At 45.4% G+C, this 20,494-nt stretch overlaps 2 protein-coding genes across 4 annotated transcripts in view; both read right to left on the bottom strand.

Moving 5' to 3' along the window:
• Nucleotides 1-5,721: 5,721 nt before the first annotated feature.
• On the bottom strand, nt 5,722-12,700 carry Slc35b1 (solute carrier family 35 member B1). 3 transcript variants are annotated; one of them, XM_026386998.2, is made up of 9 exons: nt 12,487-12,700; nt 11,576-11,679; nt 10,879-11,009; nt 10,556-10,586; nt 9,797-9,954; nt 8,871-8,997; nt 7,595-7,701; nt 7,048-7,201; nt 5,722-6,446 (listed from the first exon to the last, which is right to left on the bottom strand). In XM_026386998.2, exons 1-9 carry the CDS (start codon nt 12,696-12,698, stop codon nt 6,394-6,396), a joined length of 1,077 nt encoding a protein of 358 aa, XP_026242783.1. In that variant the 5' UTR covers nt 12,699-12,700; the 3' UTR covers nt 5,722-6,393. The 3 variants fall into 3 exon arrangements, with proteins under 3 accessions (XP_026242783.1, XP_026242785.1, XP_026242784.1); XM_026387000.2 differs by having other exon boundaries at nt 10,879-10,984; nt 12,487-12,568; XM_026386999.2 differs by lacking the exons at nt 10,556-10,586; nt 10,879-11,009.
• A 2,430-nt stretch (nt 12,701-15,130) lies between these two features.
• The window catches only part of Fam117a (family with sequence similarity 117 member A), a 44,332-nt gene continuing 38,968 nt past the window's right edge, over nt 15,131-20,494 (bottom strand). The window contains exons 7-8 of the mRNA XM_026387037.2: nt 19,337-19,487; nt 15,131-16,274 (exon numbers count right to left, since the gene is read on the bottom strand). Coding sequence (XP_026242822.2) covers nt 15,974-16,274; nt 19,337-19,487 — 452 coding nt within the window. The 3' untranslated portion in view covers nt 15,131-15,973. The remainder of the gene's footprint in view (nt 16,275-19,336; nt 19,488-20,494) is intronic.

Genomic DNA, 20,494 nt, shown 5'->3' with positions numbered 1-20,494 from the left:
TTTGTCTCCTCCCTCTCTCCTTCTTTTCTCCCTTCCACCAATATTTATCAAACTCTTAGATGAGCCCGTCACACTGCATTAGGGGTTAAAGATACAAATATATAGTCTTGGGATTAAAAACATCTATGAGCACTAATATGATAAAAGGCGGGCTGGGATTGTAGCTCAGTGGTAGAGCACTCGCCTAGCACATGTGAGGTCCTGGGTTCGATCCTCAGCACACATAAAAATAAATAAATAAAATAAAGGTATTGTGTTCAACTACAACTAATAACTTCTTTTAAAAAAAAAAGCAATGATGCAAGTGGTGCAGTATGGAAGGTGACAAACTGGTGGCCCTGGGCCAAATCTGACCTGCTTATATGTTTAATCTGGCAAAGAATTCCAAAAAATGGGAGAGTTCATGAAAAATCAGGATTTCCAGCTTTTCTTTTCTTTTTTTTAATGTTTTTTTTTTTTTAGTTTTTTAGGTAACACAATATCTTTATTTTTATGTGGTGCTGAGAATCAAACCCCAGTGCCTCATGCATGCCAGGCAAGCACACTACCACTTGAGCCACATCCCAAGCCCCAGCTTTTCTTAAAATAACAAATTTGGCCTCAATCAGGAAGTGAAAAGTCACGCACATTGTAGGTGGGACAGGCACTCTCAATTTATCACAGGTCATAGTCCCCTTCACTGGCTGCTCACTCCCTTCCCTACTGACTTAAACCTAACTGCTTCACTCCTGCATGTTCTCAGCAATGATTTTGTGGGTGTTGGGACTTAGAACCTTCAACATGAAAGCCATCAGAGGCCCTAGGTATGAACAGTCAACTCTATTTGAGTAAAACATGTTAGTTAACCCTTGAACTAACTGCCTTGTTTATTTGTTTGTTTATTGTCCCTCTTCCCATCACCCTCAATGTGAATTGTAATCAAGGCTCCAGTCAGTGGCCTGCTTCATTGTACCTGCAATGCAGAGTGTGGTGCCTGTCATGTGATCCATCTGAATGCATAATGGTGAAATGTGTTGAATGAACAGTCACTACTAGAAGGACCAATTGGAAAAGGAATTCTAAGAGGAAATTTCAGGCACAAAGGCATGACAGTAAATAGCATACAGGGAAACTACAAATAGTTGCTGGTGAATGGGGGTGCCGGGAGTGTGAGGTGGGTGAGATAAGCAAGCTGGAAGTAGCAGGAGTTGATGATGCTGGGAAAAGAGACTCCAGTAGGATCCTGAAGGGCTTATTTTATGCTGCATTGAGAAGGTAACGGTGGAACCGTGTAAGTGAGGAGTGGAGTGACAGGATCAGATTCTTGATTCACAAAAATAGCTTTGGCAGGATGGCAGGGTGAGAAGTGAGCTCCAGAGGAAAGACAGGAGCAGCAAATAGAACCTTCGACTCTCAAGTGTCCCCCCTTCCCCTTCCTGAAGCCCCTGGAACTCTCTTGGGAATCTATTTTTAGAGAATGGTGCCCCCTGCTGACCGAGTCTGAACCTGCACCTCCCCTGGTCCATGAGAGGAATTATAAAATTTTGGGCCCAGAACAAAAGCACCTGAAAGCCTTGCACACAGAACTTCAAGTTGTGATGTATGTGAAAGTGCCTTCCTAGGAAGAGAGGAGACTATGAGAACATTCGTGATAATGACTAATGCTACTGATAATGTTGCCAGATAAAATACAGAATGCCAGTTAAATTTGAATCTGGGGATATACTTAAACCAAAAAAGTATGTGTTGTTTATCTGAAATTCAAATTTAGCCAAGCATCCTGTATTTTTATTTGTTAAATCTGTTAGCCCTAGATAGTGTGTGGATGATGCCAGGTGAAAACTAGAAATGAAGCTGGATGGGTTGCTCTCCTCAGGTATTTCTGTATCCTCAACCCTAGTCCTCCATGCAAGCAGAGATGCAGGTGATGGCTTTTCATATTTTACAATTCTATTTGGGAAATCACCTTTAACTAATGGAGTCCAATGAGTATGGTGGAGCCTATGTACTAACCCCCTTGTTAATCTGAAGAGATCTGTATATTCCTTTTATTAAAAAAAAAAAAGTGAACCTACCAGCTTGACATATCTCCTCTCTTCTCTCACGTGTGCTTTGTGTGTGTGTGTGCGCGCACATCCACACACCCAATTTAATAAAATTTCAGAGAGTTCCCAGCCTTTACATAGGAGTAACACATTCCCTCTAGGGCAGTTTGGGGTCCTGAATAGGAGCAAACAGCATCTGGTCCAAACTTAAGCTAAAACAAGGTGCTCCTCTATTCGCTCTGGACCCCTGAACCCTGTGACAAAACCAGAAATAGCATTGTCCCTCCCCCTCGGTAAATGCTTTGAACCAATTCTTTTTTTTTTACTGCTCCCAGAAATTACAGGGAGTCAGGCGTATTGGGACAGAAAACCCAACAGCCCTTGTGGGCTCGTGCCTCAGCTAAGCGGAAGGTACTATATGAATCACTCTTCAATTCAAGTCCTTCTCAGTTCCCATTCCCATCCTTCATGCCAATGGCAGGCCCAGCCCACTGGCTCCCAGTCTGAGGACTGCCTGTCAGAAACTGGCTTTCACCAGTAGATGGCTACCCTTTAGAATACAGTCTGGACCCTCGACTGAGTGATCAAAGCCAGTCTGATCACTGTGAGCATGCTGGGGATATATATCTGGTAGGGCTGCCCAGGTCTCCTCGCAACCCTTCCTGGAAAGCCCTTGGAGCCTCTACAGCCTACTCTCCTCGTGGCCCCACAGAGGGAAAGCAGCAGGAGCCAATGCCAGGGGATGTTTTTGGGTTCTCAGAATGTTCTAAGTCATGAAAAATCTCATCACAGTCTGCTTCTATCGTTCTCCACATTTATCTGATATTGTAGTTCCTTTGCATTGCGCCATGGAACATAGCTGCCAAACCCCAAGTTGTATCAGGCAAATAATCATAACAATATACCCTACAATATATTATCAGAGTAATATTTTCTGCATTTAACTTGCAATTTACAATAGCAATATGGTTTCCAATTATAATTACCTTGAAAGGCAGAAAGCCTTTCCTAATTTTTTTTTTTTTTAGTTAAAATGTCCTTTCCTAACCTACAATGGTAATTAACTTTTTAAAAATGTCTTGAAAAAATAAACGCCAGCATACCTGTATCAGACCACCAAATTATTTGGAATTTCAACTGGGAATTTCTAGAGAACCCAAACAGCTGGGATCCACTGGCTTAGGTGAGGGTTAAAGAGCTCCCTGACCCCCAGTGGTGGGAAGTCAGATAAGAGGCTCACTTCTGATTCCCACACTCCCATGGAGTCCTGCCACCTTCAGGTGATGCACTTGGGTGGGTTTCAGGATTCCTACTCCAAATATGGAGAGACCTGCTTCTGGCCTAACCTCTCCCCCAGGAGTGTTCTAAGGATAAAATGTCACGTACTAAAGAGCTTTGGGGAAACAGGAGCTCTATAAATATATGAGATTACTGTTCCTAAAGACAGCTGGTAGGTTTTTGATGGGAAGGGCTGAATGATCCCGCAGAGACCTGGGACAATTTCTCTGCCAGGGCATCTGGGGAAAATGACCAGCTCCACTCATAAATGTGCAAACTGTTCCCTGACAAGTGGAGCCAGACAGTGGAGGCTATAGGGCTTCTGAAGAGCTTTATTTTCCTTCCTTGGAGGACACAACTCAGGGACATACCCAGGAACCTACTGCTAGTCACCTTATATTCTTTTAGGTTCTTCTATCTCTAAAAAATGCAGAAGTTTGCTCAGTCCTCTTTACAAGGGTATTACAGAGCAGTGGAAAAACACATCATTTATTCCTAAATACCCATTTCATTGCTTATCCAGTTAATGTTTAATTCCTGCCAATTGAAGTCCTTTATAAAACAATGTGATTTTTATTTCTTTTAATGTTTACTTCCAGAATAGCTTATCCTAGGATGGTACCCCAAATTACATTTGTGGGTCCCTCCCCTTGCTGTAGACTGAGGTATACAGGAAATGAAAAATCACTATACCATGAGTCTATGCAAGAACAGCAAAGGAGGTGGACCTGATGCTTTGACCAAAATAGAAATAAGTACAACTTGCCCCAAACTGAAAACACAGGGCTTGGAGAAATTTGCATGCTGGTTCCCTCCCTTCTGCACATAGCTGAGAATTAACTGCAGATGAAAGTCCTTTGATCTTTAGAAACCTGAGGCATCAGGCCGCCCAGGGTTAGTGATCAACAACGCTTCTGTTTGAACTTGTCTGGTATTTCACATTTATCAGCCCTAATGTTACAAGCGAACAGTGGTACCTATTTTAGTCAAATCTGGCACTCTCCGTCCCTGTGATGCTACAGGTAAGTATGTCACCCGGGATAAGCTGGCAGCTTACAAAACATTTTCAGATTATCTTCACGTTGAGTAATGAAAGCTATTGTCCTGCCATGTGTTCTCACTGGAACTGACCAGAGGGGTAAAAGGGGGAGCAGTCAGGCAGTTGAAAACCCTTTTCCTGCTTGGCAATGCTGCCACGCTCCATCTGCTACTTTCATCTTCCTACACTTTCCAGTCAAGCCTCACCTTGCCTGGACACCTTCCTTCGTTGTTATCCCTGCATTTCTGAGAAGCAGTGATTCGGTTTTCTTATCTCCCAATTAGACTGTGAGCCCCCTAGAGAGTAAGTACTAGTTCTACTTAACAGAACTCCCAGCTTGCTCACAGTGGGTGGCATCCAGAAGGAAATAAATGTTGGATGAATGGACAAGAGATTGAGTGAACACATTAGAACAGGACCAGCCACCACTGGTAGAACAGGCTTACCCTGTGAGCCATCTCTCCAGGATGCTGAGCTGCTGTCACCCCGTCTTGCTCTTGGTGATTAGTATTAGGCATTTTTGAGACAGCTAGTTGGGAATGGCAGAGGGAAGCGGTGGAAGGGCCAAGTCTGATAGCTGAGAAGATGTCTCTTTTTTAAACAGCAGGCTTCGATAATGCTTGCTTGTCAGCCCTGACCCCGTAACCCGATCTAACCATCTAACTAATCTGCAGAAGACACTGGAAGAACTATCAGTCTAGCAGGCAAGAAGCCAAATGATGAAACCTTCAGGATGAAAAAACAGGGGAAAGGGTGGAGAAAGGAAGTTAGTTCAGCCAGATGTACTTAAAACTTCTCAAGGAGGAGTTAAAAATGGGGGAAGGAGCCACTGTGGAGGCAGGGCTGCAGTGACACCCTGGCCCCTAGGGAGCAAGATGAGTGCAAGTGAGGCAGGGCTTGAAAGTCAGGGGGAGGGGGGGTGCCAAGGCTGTGTTCAGGAAGGAGGCCGCGCGCTCCCATCTGGAGAGCCAAGGGGCTGGGGCTGTTGAACAGATGGAGGGAAAGTTGCAGCTGGTGGAAATGCACTTTCATGTGTAAAGTTTGGTCCTTGGAGGATTGTGATTTCCAACTCTGAAGGCAGAAGTGGGCAGGTGGCTCTGCTCCATGCTCCGCCTTCTCCCCCCATTACCACCCAGAAAACTCTACAGCGGCTCTGTGCCAGGACTCAGCCACCATGCCTTCCGCCAGCATCCCTTTCAACAGGCAGAAGCTGGCATGGTGACACCTTGGCACAGCCAGGATGGCAGAGGACTGCAATGCTTTCGCAGCTGAAGGGGGGCAGGGGAATAGGAGGGATTAATCCAGCCTCCCTGGAGGGGACCAGGTGGACTGAGAACAGACGGAGAGATGGAGGGAGGGAATAGGAAAAGTACATTCACAGACTTTCCAAAGCTGTTTATGATACATGCATGGGGTCTCTCTGTCATGCTTTGGCTGAGAGAGGCAGTGGGGAAAAGAGAAAAACTAGCAAATTCTGGGAATCTGGGTTCATTTAACCCTAACCTTGAGGTACTTCATAAGGAGAGAACATACCTTCGGTTTTTCATGACATGCTTGCCCACCCAAACTTAAGAAGTGATGCCTACATCCGTAGTTGTAACAGTCAGCCCCCTGTCATAGTATATTTAGAGCTTCGCCCGTAGGAACAGAGACTTTTGGCACAGCCATACAATCATACAATCTCTCAAGGTTCCACCTTATCATGCTCAGACTCTTGGGGAATCACTTGGCCAACCATGCCACCCACACCTAAGAGAGCAGCCAGGGGCAGAGTGGGATGCGGGCAGACCCCTGCCTCTTCCTTCTCTCTTTAATTGTACTAGACTATGCCCCAGTTGATCAAGAACAGAAACTGCCCACTCATCTTATGAAAATCCAAGAGCTTTTTTTAGAGTATGTGATTTTGCTTCCTTTGATTAAAAACAAAACAAAAAAAAAACAACAAAATCTGGAACCCAGTTCCTTATCACTACTAAGTCCATTTTCCCAGGAGATGTCACTGTTGGAGATAATAACTTAAGTATTCTTGGAGTGGAGGTAGTCTCTCTCTTCCTAGTGGGTTGTCTTCTTTGTTCCCTTCCCAAACTTGGCATCAAGACCAAGACCTATGGAAAGGAGAAAATGGACTTAGCTTCATGGGGAGACACAAAACCTACCAATGATTTTGGGGAGTTAGTCTTGGTTCTCCAAATGGGGACTTTAAATAAACTGAATTTCAGAACACTGGTTCTACATAACTTTCTCAGAGACAACAAAATAGCACCAAACAAAAAAACAAACAAAATGACCAAGATACTGGTTAATGACAAATATATGTGTGTGCACGCATGCATGTTCACATATGCATATTTGTGTGTGTGTGTGTGTGTGTGTGTATACATATAGCAAGTCTGAAAGAAGGTTGAGTCAGAATGTCTAAGATAGTTTTCTCAGTTCATCTATGTCATCACAAGTTAGTAGGGAATAGCATAATTTTGTCTTGCTCAGGATCTGGGTAAATCAAGTCAGTGGAAGGAGACCACTGAAGAAAAGCACATTAAGAAGAATACATTAGAAATAATGCTTCCTTTTCTCTTTTGAGAAAGTTTTCTCTAAAACAGCTAAATTTTCAAATATATAACTATATTTTAGGGGAAAAAACATAAAGAGCTCTGTCATCGCCCCTCTGTGTAGCCAAGAGAGGTGTCTTCTTTGGATGGAACTTACCCAGGAACACAAGCACAGTGCCTACCCATTGCATGGGGCTAATGGGGTTGGCAAAGAGGATCACAGAGGCCAAAATAGTGAAGAACTTCCGAGTTGTCGTGATGATTGAGCAGGTCAGGGGACCAAAATACACAACTGTCATGAAGATGAAGCTCTAGAGAATGAGAGAAAGGTGGCTCAGGTTGATTCTTGGGTATCTTACCATTAGGTCTAAAGTAACAGACATCAGGGCTAATTTTTTTTTTTTATTGGTTGTTCAAAACATTACAAAGGTCTTGACATATCATATTTCATACACTGGATTCAAGTGGGTTATGAACTCCCATTTTTACCCCAAATACAGATTGCAGAATCACATCAGTTACACATCCACATTTTTACATAATGCCATATTAGTAACTGTTGTATTCTGCTACCTTTCCTATCCTCTACTATCTTCCCTCCCATCAGGGCTAATCTTGACATTTCTTATCCCAGCCAGGCCAGTCTTTCCTAAGGAACCAGCCCTTCCACAAGGAAGCCAAGATATCCCCTCTCAAGAACTCACCTGACCCAAGGCACTGGTCAGGCCAAAGAGCAGGATATTATAGATGATGATTGGGTACCTTTCAGCAAAGCTCAAGAACTCCCAGAGCTCCCCAGTGAACAGGATTCCTAAGAAGAAATAGTAAAAGATAAATGGCACATCTTATGTGGCACACACACCTATGCATGGTCTGCTCCAGTACTATGAAGGAGGATGAGTATGGAAAACTATATGGAGTGCCTTTATATTGCCTGTCACACATCTTTCTTATGTTTTTGTTTTGTTTTCTGATTAGAAAAACTAACTAAGGACTTGATTTGGTGAGAAAGGCTTGAAAGTTAAGGAGTTACTTCCACTCCAGTGACTGGAGGCAGCAAAGATCCTTGGGTGCTGTGGAGAGAGATAGTGACCCATATACCTCTCACTCAAGGAAGCTCCTTGCATTAGTCACCTCCAGCCACCTCTAGCCTCCTCCACTATCCTGATGTGCTACACAAAAAATACTTTCTACAGGTGCCCAGATTTGAAAAATTAGGAAACAATCATTTCAAAGCAAAATATAAGCCAGGGAAAGTGGCAGATGCCTATAATTCCAGGCTTTAGGGAGACTCGGGCAGGAGGATTGTATGTTTGGAGCCAGCCAGGGAAACTCAGTGAGACCCTGTTTCAAAATATAAAAAGGGCTGGGGATATAGTCCGGTGGTAGAGTACCCCTGCGGTTCAATCGCCAGTACCAGGGGAGAAAAATGCACTCACATTTGAATTGCATTCAGTGTATACCTGTTTGTTTCCTATGAACACTATTCCAATAACTTGTTTGCCTCTAAGAGGGAAAGTTCCCAGGTACTTCCATGTGCTTTATTTATTTATTTATTTATTTATTTATTTTAAAGAGTGAGAGAGAGAATTTTAATATTTATTTTTTAGTATTTGGCAGACACAACATCTTTGTCTGTATGTGGTGCTGAGGATCAAACCCGGGCCGCAAGCATGCCAGGTGAGCGCGCTACCGCTTGAGCCACATCCCCAGCCCCACTTCCATGTGCTTTATAATGTGTGTGTTCCCGTGATATCTGACGCAGAGAGAGACCCCTGTTGCATTTGTGACAGGTAGTAAGCAAATCCTGCTAGTGCAGGTCATTCCAGGAAGGTTTCTCAGGGTTTAGACAGAAGGGCATCTTGGAACCAAGCATTGGTCTGCACAAAGTAAGCAACTGGCTGCAGAGACAGGATCAACTGGACAAGTGCAGTCTGCCCTCTGGTGATACATGGAAAGAATAGCAGAACTGCTCCTTACCAGCTCCTAGCAGCAATGTCGACCAAAGGTTGATGTTCAACATCATGTGGTTGGAGCCTGTTTGGTAATGAGCCCGCATGTGGTCCTGGGAAACACCTGTCAGTCCATCCAGGGTCAGAGACAATAGCTGGGAAAGAAAGGGAGCAACCTGCAATGCAACCACCAAGTCCTCTCCCTAATTCAGGACACAGGATTCCTATCCTCAGGGCTCCTCAAAAAGCCACTACCCCAGGACAGAAACCTGATGTCATTTGGTCCTGGGTAGAAGGTGGGCAGAGATGATGTCCGTCCCCCAGGCACTGAATTGACAGGCTAACTGAGCTGTAGAATGGAACTATAATAAAGTAGAGCTTTCATTAAAGCTGGAGAAATCTAATCCCATCAGGTTAGTTTCCTAGCTTGAAGTACAGTGCTCCAAATAACGGATTCTGTGGTCAGACTGCCTGGTTTGGAATCCTGACTCCACCATTTAAATAGCATGGACAACAAGCCTCAGTTTCACTATCTGTAAAATATTACCTGTGTTAGGAGATTGTTGTAAAAATCAATTAATATGAAAAAGATTTGGAATGGTCCCTAACACATAAGCAATAGCTCCCAGTGTATTATTTTTAACCCTGGCCTCCACACTGCTTAGAAGTTCACAGTAAGAGCTACATTATTCCTTTTTTCTCAAGTCTCCATGACCTCACATTATGATCTAGACACAAACCTCAGAGTTATCTGTTCCCCAGAAGCTGTAGTTAAATATTTCAGGCTTCCCATCATGGGTTCAGCAGAGCCCTGTAGCAGAGCCCAAAAATGGAGGGCAAGGAGTACCACAACCTTTCTCAAGATATGTAACTAACCTTCTGTCTCCAAAGTTAACCAGGGCTGTCCTCTGGTTAACTTTGCCAGAAAAGTCTGCCCTCCCCAGGACTGCATACCAGAAGTAATTCTCCATAGCCGATTGTGTGTTCTTCCATCCCAACTACTTTCTTGGGTTTGTACATGAAAAGAGCCACTCCAGCCACAATTAGTAACACACACAGGTACTTGGCCAATGGGTACTTCTTCTTCAAGAGGGTCACCCCAAGAAGCATGACTACAGGGAAAAAAACAGAGTGGAAAATTCAGGTACTCACAGGTATCAATTACTCCGGTTACCCTCCTCCCAGGAGCCAAGAAAAGACTCAGGAAGAAAAGAATGTCCGAGAAAGAAGTCCTAAAGAAAGTGAGAGGAGGGGTGCCAAGCTGGCACCTAGATAAAGATGATTGAGCAACAAGCTTGAGTAGAGTATAAGGTGGGGAAAAGGTAGAGGACAAAGGTGAAAGTTACGGGAAGAAATGCAGCATGAGTGGGAAACGGTGGGGAAAGACGAGGGGTTGAGAAAAAGAAACTGATGAGAAAAATGGGACTTAGGATATTAGGATATGTAATAATAATGTAAACACATGGACACCAAAATGACTGACCACGTGAAGCTGACTAGGCTAGTCTCCAGCTTGCACTGAGGTTTACCAGCCAATACACACCACAGGAAATGGCAAAGATGCCTAGATGGGCAGGGAGAAGGACTGAAGGAAACTCTTTGGAGAAAGCTATGATGAAATCCAGAGAGACACAGATCTCTCTGGCAGAGGAAAAGTGAGTTTATTCCAAGAAAAGTGAGGACAGAAGATGGAGACCATCTTCTTCTGCTTACCTGGGATTGGCTTGCAGGATTTACCAAGGACCTGAAATTAAATTCAGCAAATAATTTCTGAGCATTTGTGACATGCCAGGAACCATACTACATGTCACATTAAGTAAGCAAAAGGCCTACATGGGGCACATTAGCCTCAGAAAGCAGCCCTGTCATGGCCCAACCCACCACTATACCCTAGCTCCAGGTTTTATACTCTTGAATTTCTCAAATACTATTTCCCAGGGCTGTTTCTTTTTATTTAAGTCACAGACATGACAGAAGCCCCCTCAGTCCTTTTCAAACAATTCTGAGCCAACACTCATCCCACCCTGAAGTTTCACCTGAGTTGGGTAGTTGACAAACTGTAGTGCTGAGTTGCTGGAGACCATAGCACCCAAATAGGACAAAGAACAGGCAGCATAGAGCCAGCTCCGAGTACGATCCACCCTGGCAGTGTCAAAAAACTGGATCACTGGGAGAAGAAGAAGAAAAAAAAAACATACAAGAGAAACCTGGTGGGGCTAGGATGGACCACTAAGCAAAAGTTGAAGCTGCATGAAAGGAATTTGCCAAACTATTTCTATCTTCTTAGACTGAGGAATTGCTGAAAATCATTCCAACTCCCCAATTCCACCTAAACTAACACAAGATGACATGTTGGGTGGAGATGGAGGTCTCATTCCATTCAAGAGAGGACTTAACCCTGCTGCTAGTCTCCTGGAAACAAAAAAAGTTCAAAACATGTTTGAAGATGACACACAAAGGAAAGTCAAAGGGCCAAAGGAAAAAAAGTTTTAAGTATTCTCAATAGGGATTTAGAACACAAAAGATCCACTTTCTGCATATTTCTAACTCAACTGTTGGGCTAATGTAAGGAAATAATATTTAATCTCATTTCAAAATTATTAGTTTTACAGACTGCAGAGAGGTTGTGTGATTACTAAAGTGGGTGGAGTTTGAAAAAGTAAAACTTTAAGGTGAATGTCCAGGGTGGCAGGAGGTGGGGGACACTCAACAATTTACTATTTAGGTACTCACAGATCTTGGCAAACACAGCATTGATCACACACTGGATGAAGACCAGGGTTAAGGCAAAGGTGAACGTCTCCTGTTTGGCTCCCTCCCCATATTTTCCTCTTGTTCTAAAAATAAAATGCATGAGAAAAAAAGGGGGGAGATTAGTATATTTCACTCAATTTCATCTAGTGTGCCTAGAGCCACTGAAGGCTTTGGAGTTACCTTTCCTCTTTGGATGTAGGGAGAGAGTGTCTGTAAGGATCACTGGGCTCATTTACAAAAGGGACATAGGCATCTCAGCCTGTGTATCCCACAGTCGAAGGAAATAATATCCATAAAGGACAGAGATAAAGGACACAAGTAAAATGTGACAGTGAAACGAAGTACCCCAGGCAGAAGTATTTGCACTAGACAGCAAAGCCGAGAGCAAAAGAACAGGCTGGGTGCAAGCATCTGGGAGTTTCAAAGAGCAGCTGATTCAGGTCAAGGAAACCTGCTCTGGGGTAGAAGTTCCAGGTTTTTTGTTATTGTTGTTGTTATTTTATTTTGAGACAGGGTCTCGCTAAGTTGCTGAGACTGGCTTTGAACTTGGGATTTTCCAGCCTTAGCCTCCCCAGCCGCTGGGCTTACAGGCGTGCACCACCACGCCCAGCAGTTCAAGGTTCTTGAAACCAGCAAGAGCAAAAACACTAAAGGAAGAAAATTAACCAGGTACCGAAAATCCAGAGGCCAACTCTGGTGTTTTGGAATTAGCGGGTGGCTCAACTGGGGATACAAATGTAGCGGAATACTAGGAGAGCCAGAGCCAGGCGGAAGAACAAGAGGAAAGCCCAGGGCCAGAAAATGAAAGTCTTGAGAACTGGGACGCAGGCTGGGCAGAGGGGAATGGATGAGGGGGAATGTCTGCGTTCCCTCCCCGGGGGTCCGCTCACATCTTTTCCTGCAGGATCCCATAGTAGAAATAGCAGACAAAGACACCAAGGAAGCAGAGCGGCAGGCGCAGCCGGTCGGGCACCAGAGATTTGCTAGCGGCCATGAGACGCCCGGACGAGCCGACCACAGACCCGCTCACAGCCGGTAACGGCACCGGCGGCGGAGGCGACAACTCCAGGCGGACATCGCCGACCGGCGGCAGGGGCCTCATAGGAGCTGCATGCGACCGCCTCTCACTAGGCCCCAGAAGTCACCTCCAGAATTGCCAGCTCAGGGCTGCCGAGAGGGAAATTCCTTAGAACCCAGCAACCGCCTTCTAGGAAAGAATAGCGACGCTGAGACCTTGGCTCCATTCCTAGTGGTCAGGAGAATAGGAATTCGCAAGGTTAACGCCTCGCTAAAGAGATTCTTTTGACCAGGCAATTCCGAAGACAACTGCAACCCGGAGCTCACAGGGGTGGCTTGGGAGATACCCGGCGTGTAATGATGACGTATAAGGATGTGGAGGTCACCAATTGGCTGCACTGCGTGAAGATAGACAGGTGGGCGGGGAAGGAGGAGGGGCGCCGGCGGAGCTGATCAAATAGTCTTTCTACGGGTCGGCAGCCCGGCTTCTGCTGGGTCCTAACACCAAGAAGCAGGTGGAGCCTTGGCGCCCTCTAGCTGCTACGTAGCGTCAGCAACTCGAGCGGGCTCCTCCAGAGCGTTCAAGGCCTGGCTTAGAGGAGCTGGGGTCTTTACAAAGCGGTGGGTCAGGGCTCTTGTCACTTTAGATCCGGGCATCCTACACGTGTAGTCTAAATTCCGAGCCACGTTCAGAAAACTAGAGAGATAATTAGTAATAGCCGCGTTGTCGCCCCTTGACTGTTCTGAGGATCAAATGAGCTGAGGTTTATGAAAGTGTTTTATAAACTGTAAATTGTGATGTGGAAATTTAAGATATTATTGGTCATTACTGTTTCTCAACTCCGATCTTATTTCATCACATCCTGGAGGTGGAAATGCAAGCTTATTTTGAAGTGAATTTTCTTAAAGGCCTTCCAGCTCACCAACAATGGAGCAAATACTTTGGCTGCCCCCCAGCTTCTTTCCCACCATTATTAAGCCCTCTTGGGACCCCCCCCCCCCCCCGCATCCAAGGGTTAGATCTCCACCCGCTGAACAGAATTGCCAGGGCAAGACTGACACTAGGTCTTTCCACTGCCACCCCCCACCCTCCACTTAATAACTGGCCCAATTCTCAGGTGGCCCCTTGGACTCTGAGCTTCTCTCTAGCAGCTTATTCCTTTGGCACCACCTCAGGCAAAGGAAGGAAACGCTGGGCAGCACCACACCCATCGCCTGGGGCCTGACTCACTAAGGCTTTGGGGGCAAGCCAGATATCTTTCATGGAGTGGGAGGAGTAGTAGATAGAAGACAGGGTCTGTCCCCAGCTCTTTTTATGGGTGGGAGACAGGGGTCCCCACACCTTTGCTCTCTTGCCTCTTAGCTTACGCCACTGAATCAGGTGGCACTTCCTGGGAACCAAACAGGAGCTGGGACCAGACCTGAGTTCTAGTTCCAGCTCTGCTTCTTTGCCAGCTGGGACCTCAAACAATTCACCTGACCTCTGAGTCAAGTTTCCTCATGTAAAATTAATGGGAATATAATAACAAGCAGGAGAGCACTGTCATTAGAAGCATGGACAATGTATTCAAATGATCAGGTTTCCAATCCTAGCTCCCCCACTATGTGTCTGTCTTTTGGGAAAAGTTATTCAATCTTTTTGACCTTCCCACATCAGTACAATGGGACTTATTACATTTCTCTCCTTGGGTGGTTGTCATATTTTGATGGCATTTCATATGAAGCACCTAACAAGGTATCTGCTGCTTTACCAAGCCCATGAATGGTTACAAGTGGCCTGAGATAGGTAGAGTTATTTATATCATTATTGTGACTCTTCTTCTGGTTGTCAACTTTTCATCTATGCAGTGGGGATGTCCTTTGTGAGAATGCTTTGTGAATTCCAAAGCACTGTCAGAATGTTTAGTGATTATTCAAATTTTCACCAAAAGCCTCAGAACTCTTACAGATGCAGCACTGCACCGAGAGACTGCAAAAGGGCAAGGACGGTTTCTTTGTATTCTCTAAGGTTGCACACTGTGCTGGGGGGTACTCACTGAGAATACCCATGGGAGCAAAGCCTTCTTTACTGTGCCATGGGAGTCCACCTGAGTAGTCTTCCCTGGTCTTGTCCCCCTTGCCAGTGCAAGGGCATACTGTCTTTCCTTGGTCACCTTCTTTCCTCTACGAAACCCATTCTGCTTAGACTCATAGAGAAACAGGTAATTTCCCTAATGATTCCCGCACCCCACCTCCAGGACACACCATTCTGGAAAGATTTTTCTTGGACCTGTTTTTTTTGTTGTTGTTTTTGTTGTTATTCTTGGGAAGAGTTCATACAGCACCCAAGCCCACTAGTTATATATTAAGGAAGGGCTCCTTCTCTTGAAGACAAGACCAAGTGATGAATATGGTACCCTGTATCTCAGCCCCACTCCTCCTACCCCAGGTATTTAAACAGAACTTCAAGCTGCTGGGAATACTTATTGATTTATTTGGTCTATTAACACCAAGATCTGAAAAAAAAACTCTAAACACAAGATAAGAAAACTTGGAACATTAACATTCTTCTTCAATTTTGTGTAAGCTCTGCAGTACGGAAAATATACAAACTTCAAACAGCTGCAAAAATAGTGTCTTTGGGAGAAAATAGAGTTTCTACATTGATACAAGAAAAATAGGCATTTTTCTAATCCAGCCCAGCCCTGGGGCAGGTGGAGGGTGTAGAGTCACCACTTGCCACCTGGAGGAATGCCAGCCCTCCCTCTCCCCCGCCACCCACCTGGGGCTGGGCTGCTGCTTAAGACAATCTTTAGTCAGGGTGAAAGTGAGATGAAAATGCCACTTGGGAAACACTTGGTTCCTCCCTCTGCCAGCAGCTGAATTGGTCAAGTGTTGTGGCCCTCTAGGGCCGCTTTGGTCAGCTCCTCCAAAAAGAGGGAGGCATGGAGCTGGGATGTCTGTCTTCTGGACTTCTCTTCCGTGTTTCTGGAGGTGGAGAGGGAAGGGAGTCTGGCCTTCCCCTCTCCTTCAATCACAGCCAGCTTACTCCACCACAACAGGAGCCTCCTATAAGTCATTTGGACTTGCATCCTGGGGTGGGAGACTCAAGACCTTCTTGGGTGAGTTTCCACTGAGTGAGGGAAGCGGCAGGTACACAGGTGTGAGTTGTCAGCTGCCCAGCTGCTAAAGGAGAAGGCAAGTCCCCTCACATTTGGAGGGGCTGGTGTCCGTCAGAAAGAGGACCTGGGGCTTTGACACAATAAGTGAAAGTGCTCAAAGGCCGAGAGGGAAGGGCTCCTCCATCCCCCTGCTTGGGGAGCTAGAGAGGGGCCTGCCACCAAGGCACTGGTCTCCATGGTAAAGTTGAGGGGGGTCCCCTCAAACCACCAGGGAGCTCTGGAAAAGCACAGACTCTTCTGATGGTGGGGTGCGCTGCCATGGCTCGAATGGCAGTGGGGAGGCCTTGGAGGCCTCTGGATCCTTCCGAGACGGTGCCCTGGGGCTGGGGGGGGGAAGGGGAGACCCCGGGCTTGAGGGGCAGTTACGGAAGATGAAGCCCATGCCAGGGAAGAGTGGCTTCATCAAGCTGACAGGGCAGAAGGCTGAGCCGGTTGGGTTGAAATGGACTTTGTTCTTGTCAGGACAGGAAGTCAGGAAGGCCAGGTCAGGACCTGGGGACCTGGAGGATGGAGAGAGACAAACACATACAAACACACAGAAAAGTGGCCAGTGAGAGAGGGTGAGAGATGTTGCCAGCAGCCAGAGAACTGGGTCTCTGCTCAAACAGGATGGTAGCTTTTTTATTTTTATTTTTTTTAATATTTATTTTTTAGTTTTAGGTAGACACACAATATCTTTATTTTATTTTTATGTGGTGCTGACGATCAAACCCAGTGCCTCGCACATGCCAGGCGAGTGCGCTACCACTTGAGCCACATCCCCAGCCCCAGCTTTTTTATTTTAAATGGCACTGGGGATTGAACCCAAGGGTGCTTTACCACAAGGCTACATCCCCAACCCTTTTTAATTTTGAGAGGCTCTAAATTGCCCAGACTGGCCTTGAACTTGTGATCCTCTTGCCTCAGCCTCCCAAGTTGCAGGGATGTCACTGCACCCAGCTCAAACAGGAGAGTAACTTGATCGATCAAAAAATGAAAGGCTACAGTCTTTAGGCTCCTCAGCTCTCTATTTTTTAAAAATATGGCTAAACAGATGAAACACAATTTAGCTAGAAATAGGAGGAACAGTTCCCAGTAATGTGATTCTAGGAGACCAAGGGATCTTTTCATTGGAAAATTTTCTCCAGGGAGTAGTGTTTGAGGGGCAGACCACATGCCTGAAGGCAGAGATCTAGGCACAGTGACAGAATTCTAAGACTTTATAGCCTAAAGCAGGGTTCTTGGCCTTAGTGCTACTGACATTTTAGCTGCATAATTTTTTGCAGAGGCGAGAGTGGGAAAACACTGTCCTGAGATCGCAGGATGTTTAACAGCATTCCTGGCCTCTGCCCAGGACAGTAGCAATACCCACAGTACTATGTTCTTCCCCCTTCATACACACTTGTGACAACTAAAAATGTCTCTTAACATTGTCAAATATCTACCTCAGGGCAATTATGTCTCCTGAAGATTCTAATTCTTGAGCAGGTTTGGAAGGTAAGATTATCAAAAACTTTCACTGGGAGGAAAGGACAGCAACAACTATGAGAAAGGCTGTTAGACTTTCTCAGAAGGTCTGGATTCTGACTCCCCACGTCTCACCTTTAAAGTGGGAAGAATCATCCCTTCCCTTCTGACCACTAGAAGAAATGGAAGGATGAAAAGAGGTGAGTTCAGTGAGCTCCTGAGTAAGGAATCCTTATGATAAAAAGTGATCCTTATCCTTATGATAAGGAATCCTTATGGAGTGAAGCAGCCCTGAGAAGCTGCTGGCTGTGAGGCTTCCAGTAAGAAGACAAAGGTGTGGGAAGATGATGGAGCTCTATCACTAGTGGTTCCCTTTTCCGGTACTTTTTATTGAAGGAAAATATACATGGAAAAACCCACTTAGGGGGCTGGGGATCTAGCTCAGTTGGTAGAGTACTTGCCTCCCATGCACAAGGCCCTCAGTTCAATCCCCAGCACAGCAAAAGAAAAAAAAAAAAAGAAAGAAAGAAAGAAAAAAGAAAAACACACTTAGGGTAAAAATTGATACATTATTTTCCATTTTAATCCTAGAATCCTAATAATTCCAAGGCCTGAGAAGAAGAGTGAGGTGGGAGAAGAAGAGCAGAGTTCTGGCACTAAGTGGGAAGAGGTGGCAGGCGTGATAGGCCACTGTGCCAGGGGAAGGCCTGTGGGCCCGGAGACTTCAGTGGCAAGGTGTTCCCACCAGAGAAGGGTTTAAAAGAACCCCTCTTTATGGAGGAGTGGGAATGGGCAGAAGAGGGAATGTTTTTGGTGTGTGACTAGAGGAGTCCAAGCAACAAAGAACATGAGTGCAACCAGCATGACCTTGAGCAGCCAGATACCCTCCCTGAGAAATCTAAGCGATCTCAGAGGAAACAGCAGCTAAGAAGAGGAAAATGTCGCCAAAAAAACTCACTGTACACGAGAACTCCCCAAAGGAAAGATGGTGAAATGAAGAGACCTCATGAGCTACAGAATTTCAGACCCAGGATGTCTTAGAAAACAACGGATCAGTCACACTCTCTTACAGGGGTAATGCAGAGGCAGAAAGCTAGATGAGATGACTTGAAGACTACTTCCAGCATTATGAGTCTGTGAAAGAATCAGGACATGCAATAGCCTAATTTCTACCAGCATTTCCAGGATGTGACTATTAATCTATAACATGGAGTGAGGGAGGACACAAGAGCCTGAGATCTGCTTAAGCTGTAAGTGCTGGCCTTTTGCTTCCACAACACCTCGTTCTTAAAGGACACAAGGCAACAGCAACAGCAGGAACAATCTCCTACCCTCATGGGTTGTCTTCTCTATTGTTTGAGATACAAATGGTGCCCTCAATGCCCAGAACCCAGTCCTAGCTAAAGCTTCACTCACACACCATGACTGAATTCCCTGACTGCCACTGAAACCATGACTTCCAATGTGAATCTGCCCTGATGGATATGAAGCTGCAGGAGAAACCAGAGGCCCTTTAGGGGCCTGCTAAGGGGTTCTGTGTGTACCTTTGGAAGGTGACCTCTCAATCTTCTGCTAACAGGAGGAACTGTAAAGAAGTCACAAAAGAATGGCCTCTGAACTATCCAGTCTGGTTTGGGAATATTCCACAGTCCTTACTTGCAAGGTCTGGAACTTTCTGTCTGCAAGTTCATGATACTTGATCCATTACAGCCACAGGATAAAGAACTATTAGTATGTTCTCTCTCTCCCTCTCTCTGATCATGGTTTAGCAAATTCTCACACTTTCCCTAGGGATAAAAAAATAAAAATGGAAGAAACAAAGGGCTGAAGTTTCTGATATCTTTCCTTTTCAGCTCCTGCTGTGCTTATGGCTGGCATGTGGGCAGAGAACAGGTTTCTATGGAGATAATGATAAGCAAAGATTTAAGTGCTCAGAGTAGGTAATGTCAACAAGTTTGATCATGAGAAAACTGCAATACTGAAAAATCTGATGTTGCCAACACCTCTAGAAAAGACAGAGTGCAAGAGTGAAAAGAGCCTGGCAGGTGGGATAACACAGGGCTTGACCTCCATCTTTGTCCCTCCCTCCCACACCCTGTCCACTTGATGTACTCACGTGGCCTCTTCAAACACGCGCACTCTCTCACAGCCTTCTGGGGGCTCCCGTTTGAAGACATAGCTGTGATTGGGCCGAGGGGAGGCGGCAAAGGCAAGGACTGGAGATGGGCTGCCATCTTCAAGGAAGGCTGGGTGACCTGGAGAATAGGCTGCAAACAAAGTAAGGCTGAGTCCCAGAAGGCCTCTGCATTCCTCAGCTCAGACCTTGGGTGTAAAGGGGTGAGGCTGGGAGGTACGTGATAAAGTAGGTGGTAGTGGTTATGCTAACCAGGCTGCTCTGTTTCATATTCACCTTAAAAAGCCTTTGAGGTAGCTTACAAACATACATAACATATGACAGAATACAAGAACAGTGGAGTTGATGGGAAAAGAATGTCTTATAATACTGCACTCTTGGGAGGTAGAAGAACACTTGGACCTCCAGACCTCAGACTTAAAGGAATCCTATATAGCATCCCTCTTTGCCTTCTCCTGAGACTGTGATGCCCCTGACTGTCCCTACCTGCCAGCATGTCAGGACTTCTCCTTGCTGCAGTCTGGAACATACATCGCTCCTTGCAGGGAGCACTCTTGTACTAACTTTGAGGAACCAACTTTACACAGGATAAAATTTTATCAGAGGATAAAATTCTTCTTATTTTCTACCTAGAGACTGTACTTTGCCTAGGTTACAAATATTCACTTTATCTGCATTTATCTCATTTATTCCTTGTTACTCCTGGCTCTATTTACCTATGTGTATTGTTAGATCATTCTGTCCCTGAGAAATCCAGCCTACATCATGTGCCCTTGACCAGCCTGCCTCATGAAGTGGCTGGGAGAATCAAATCAGGGGATGCAGGCACAGTGCTCTATAACATATGGATCATTAGTAGGAGGCAGGAATCCTATCTCTTCTTCCCCATGAGAAGTCAGGGCACAGGAGAAAGTCAGGCTTTGGAATCAGAAAGTTCACGTATCAGTCTGGTCAAACTGGGCCCTGGACCACATTCTCTTATTTTTTATCATTTCCAGTCACCCTGAAGGCTTATGCTGGTAACAAGTAGTGTGGACACCAGAACGGAGATGCACTGTCCTCCTACTATAGCACTCTAACCCTCAGCCAAAAGTAGAGACAGGAAGGATTGCTCTTCTGGACTCCACTGAAGATTCAGTA

Source organism: Urocitellus parryii, chromosome 7 (assembly GCF_045843805.1).
Source record: "Urocitellus parryii isolate mUroPar1 chromosome 7, mUroPar1.hap1, whole genome shotgun sequence".
NCBI classification, from domain to species: Eukaryota; Metazoa; Chordata; class Mammalia; order Rodentia; family Sciuridae; genus Urocitellus; species Urocitellus parryii.
The sequence above is the reverse complement of the archived record's forward strand: the minus strand, read 5'-3'. Positions and strand labels throughout refer to the sequence as shown.

Coding starts and splice junctions, on each gene's coding strand:
- Slc35b1 (XM_026386998.2), bottom strand. CDS start 12,698: ATGAGGCCCCTGCCGCCGGTCGGCGATGTCCGCCTGGAGTTGTCGCCT. Junction 7,202..7,594: donor TGACCAGTGCCTTGGGTCAG/GTGAGTTCTTGA, acceptor CTCATTCTCTAG/AGCTTCATCTTCATGACAGT. Junction 6,447..7,047: donor CACTGTGCTTGTGTTCCTGG/GTAAGTTCCATC, acceptor TCCTTTCCATAG/GTCTTGGTCTTGATGCCAAG.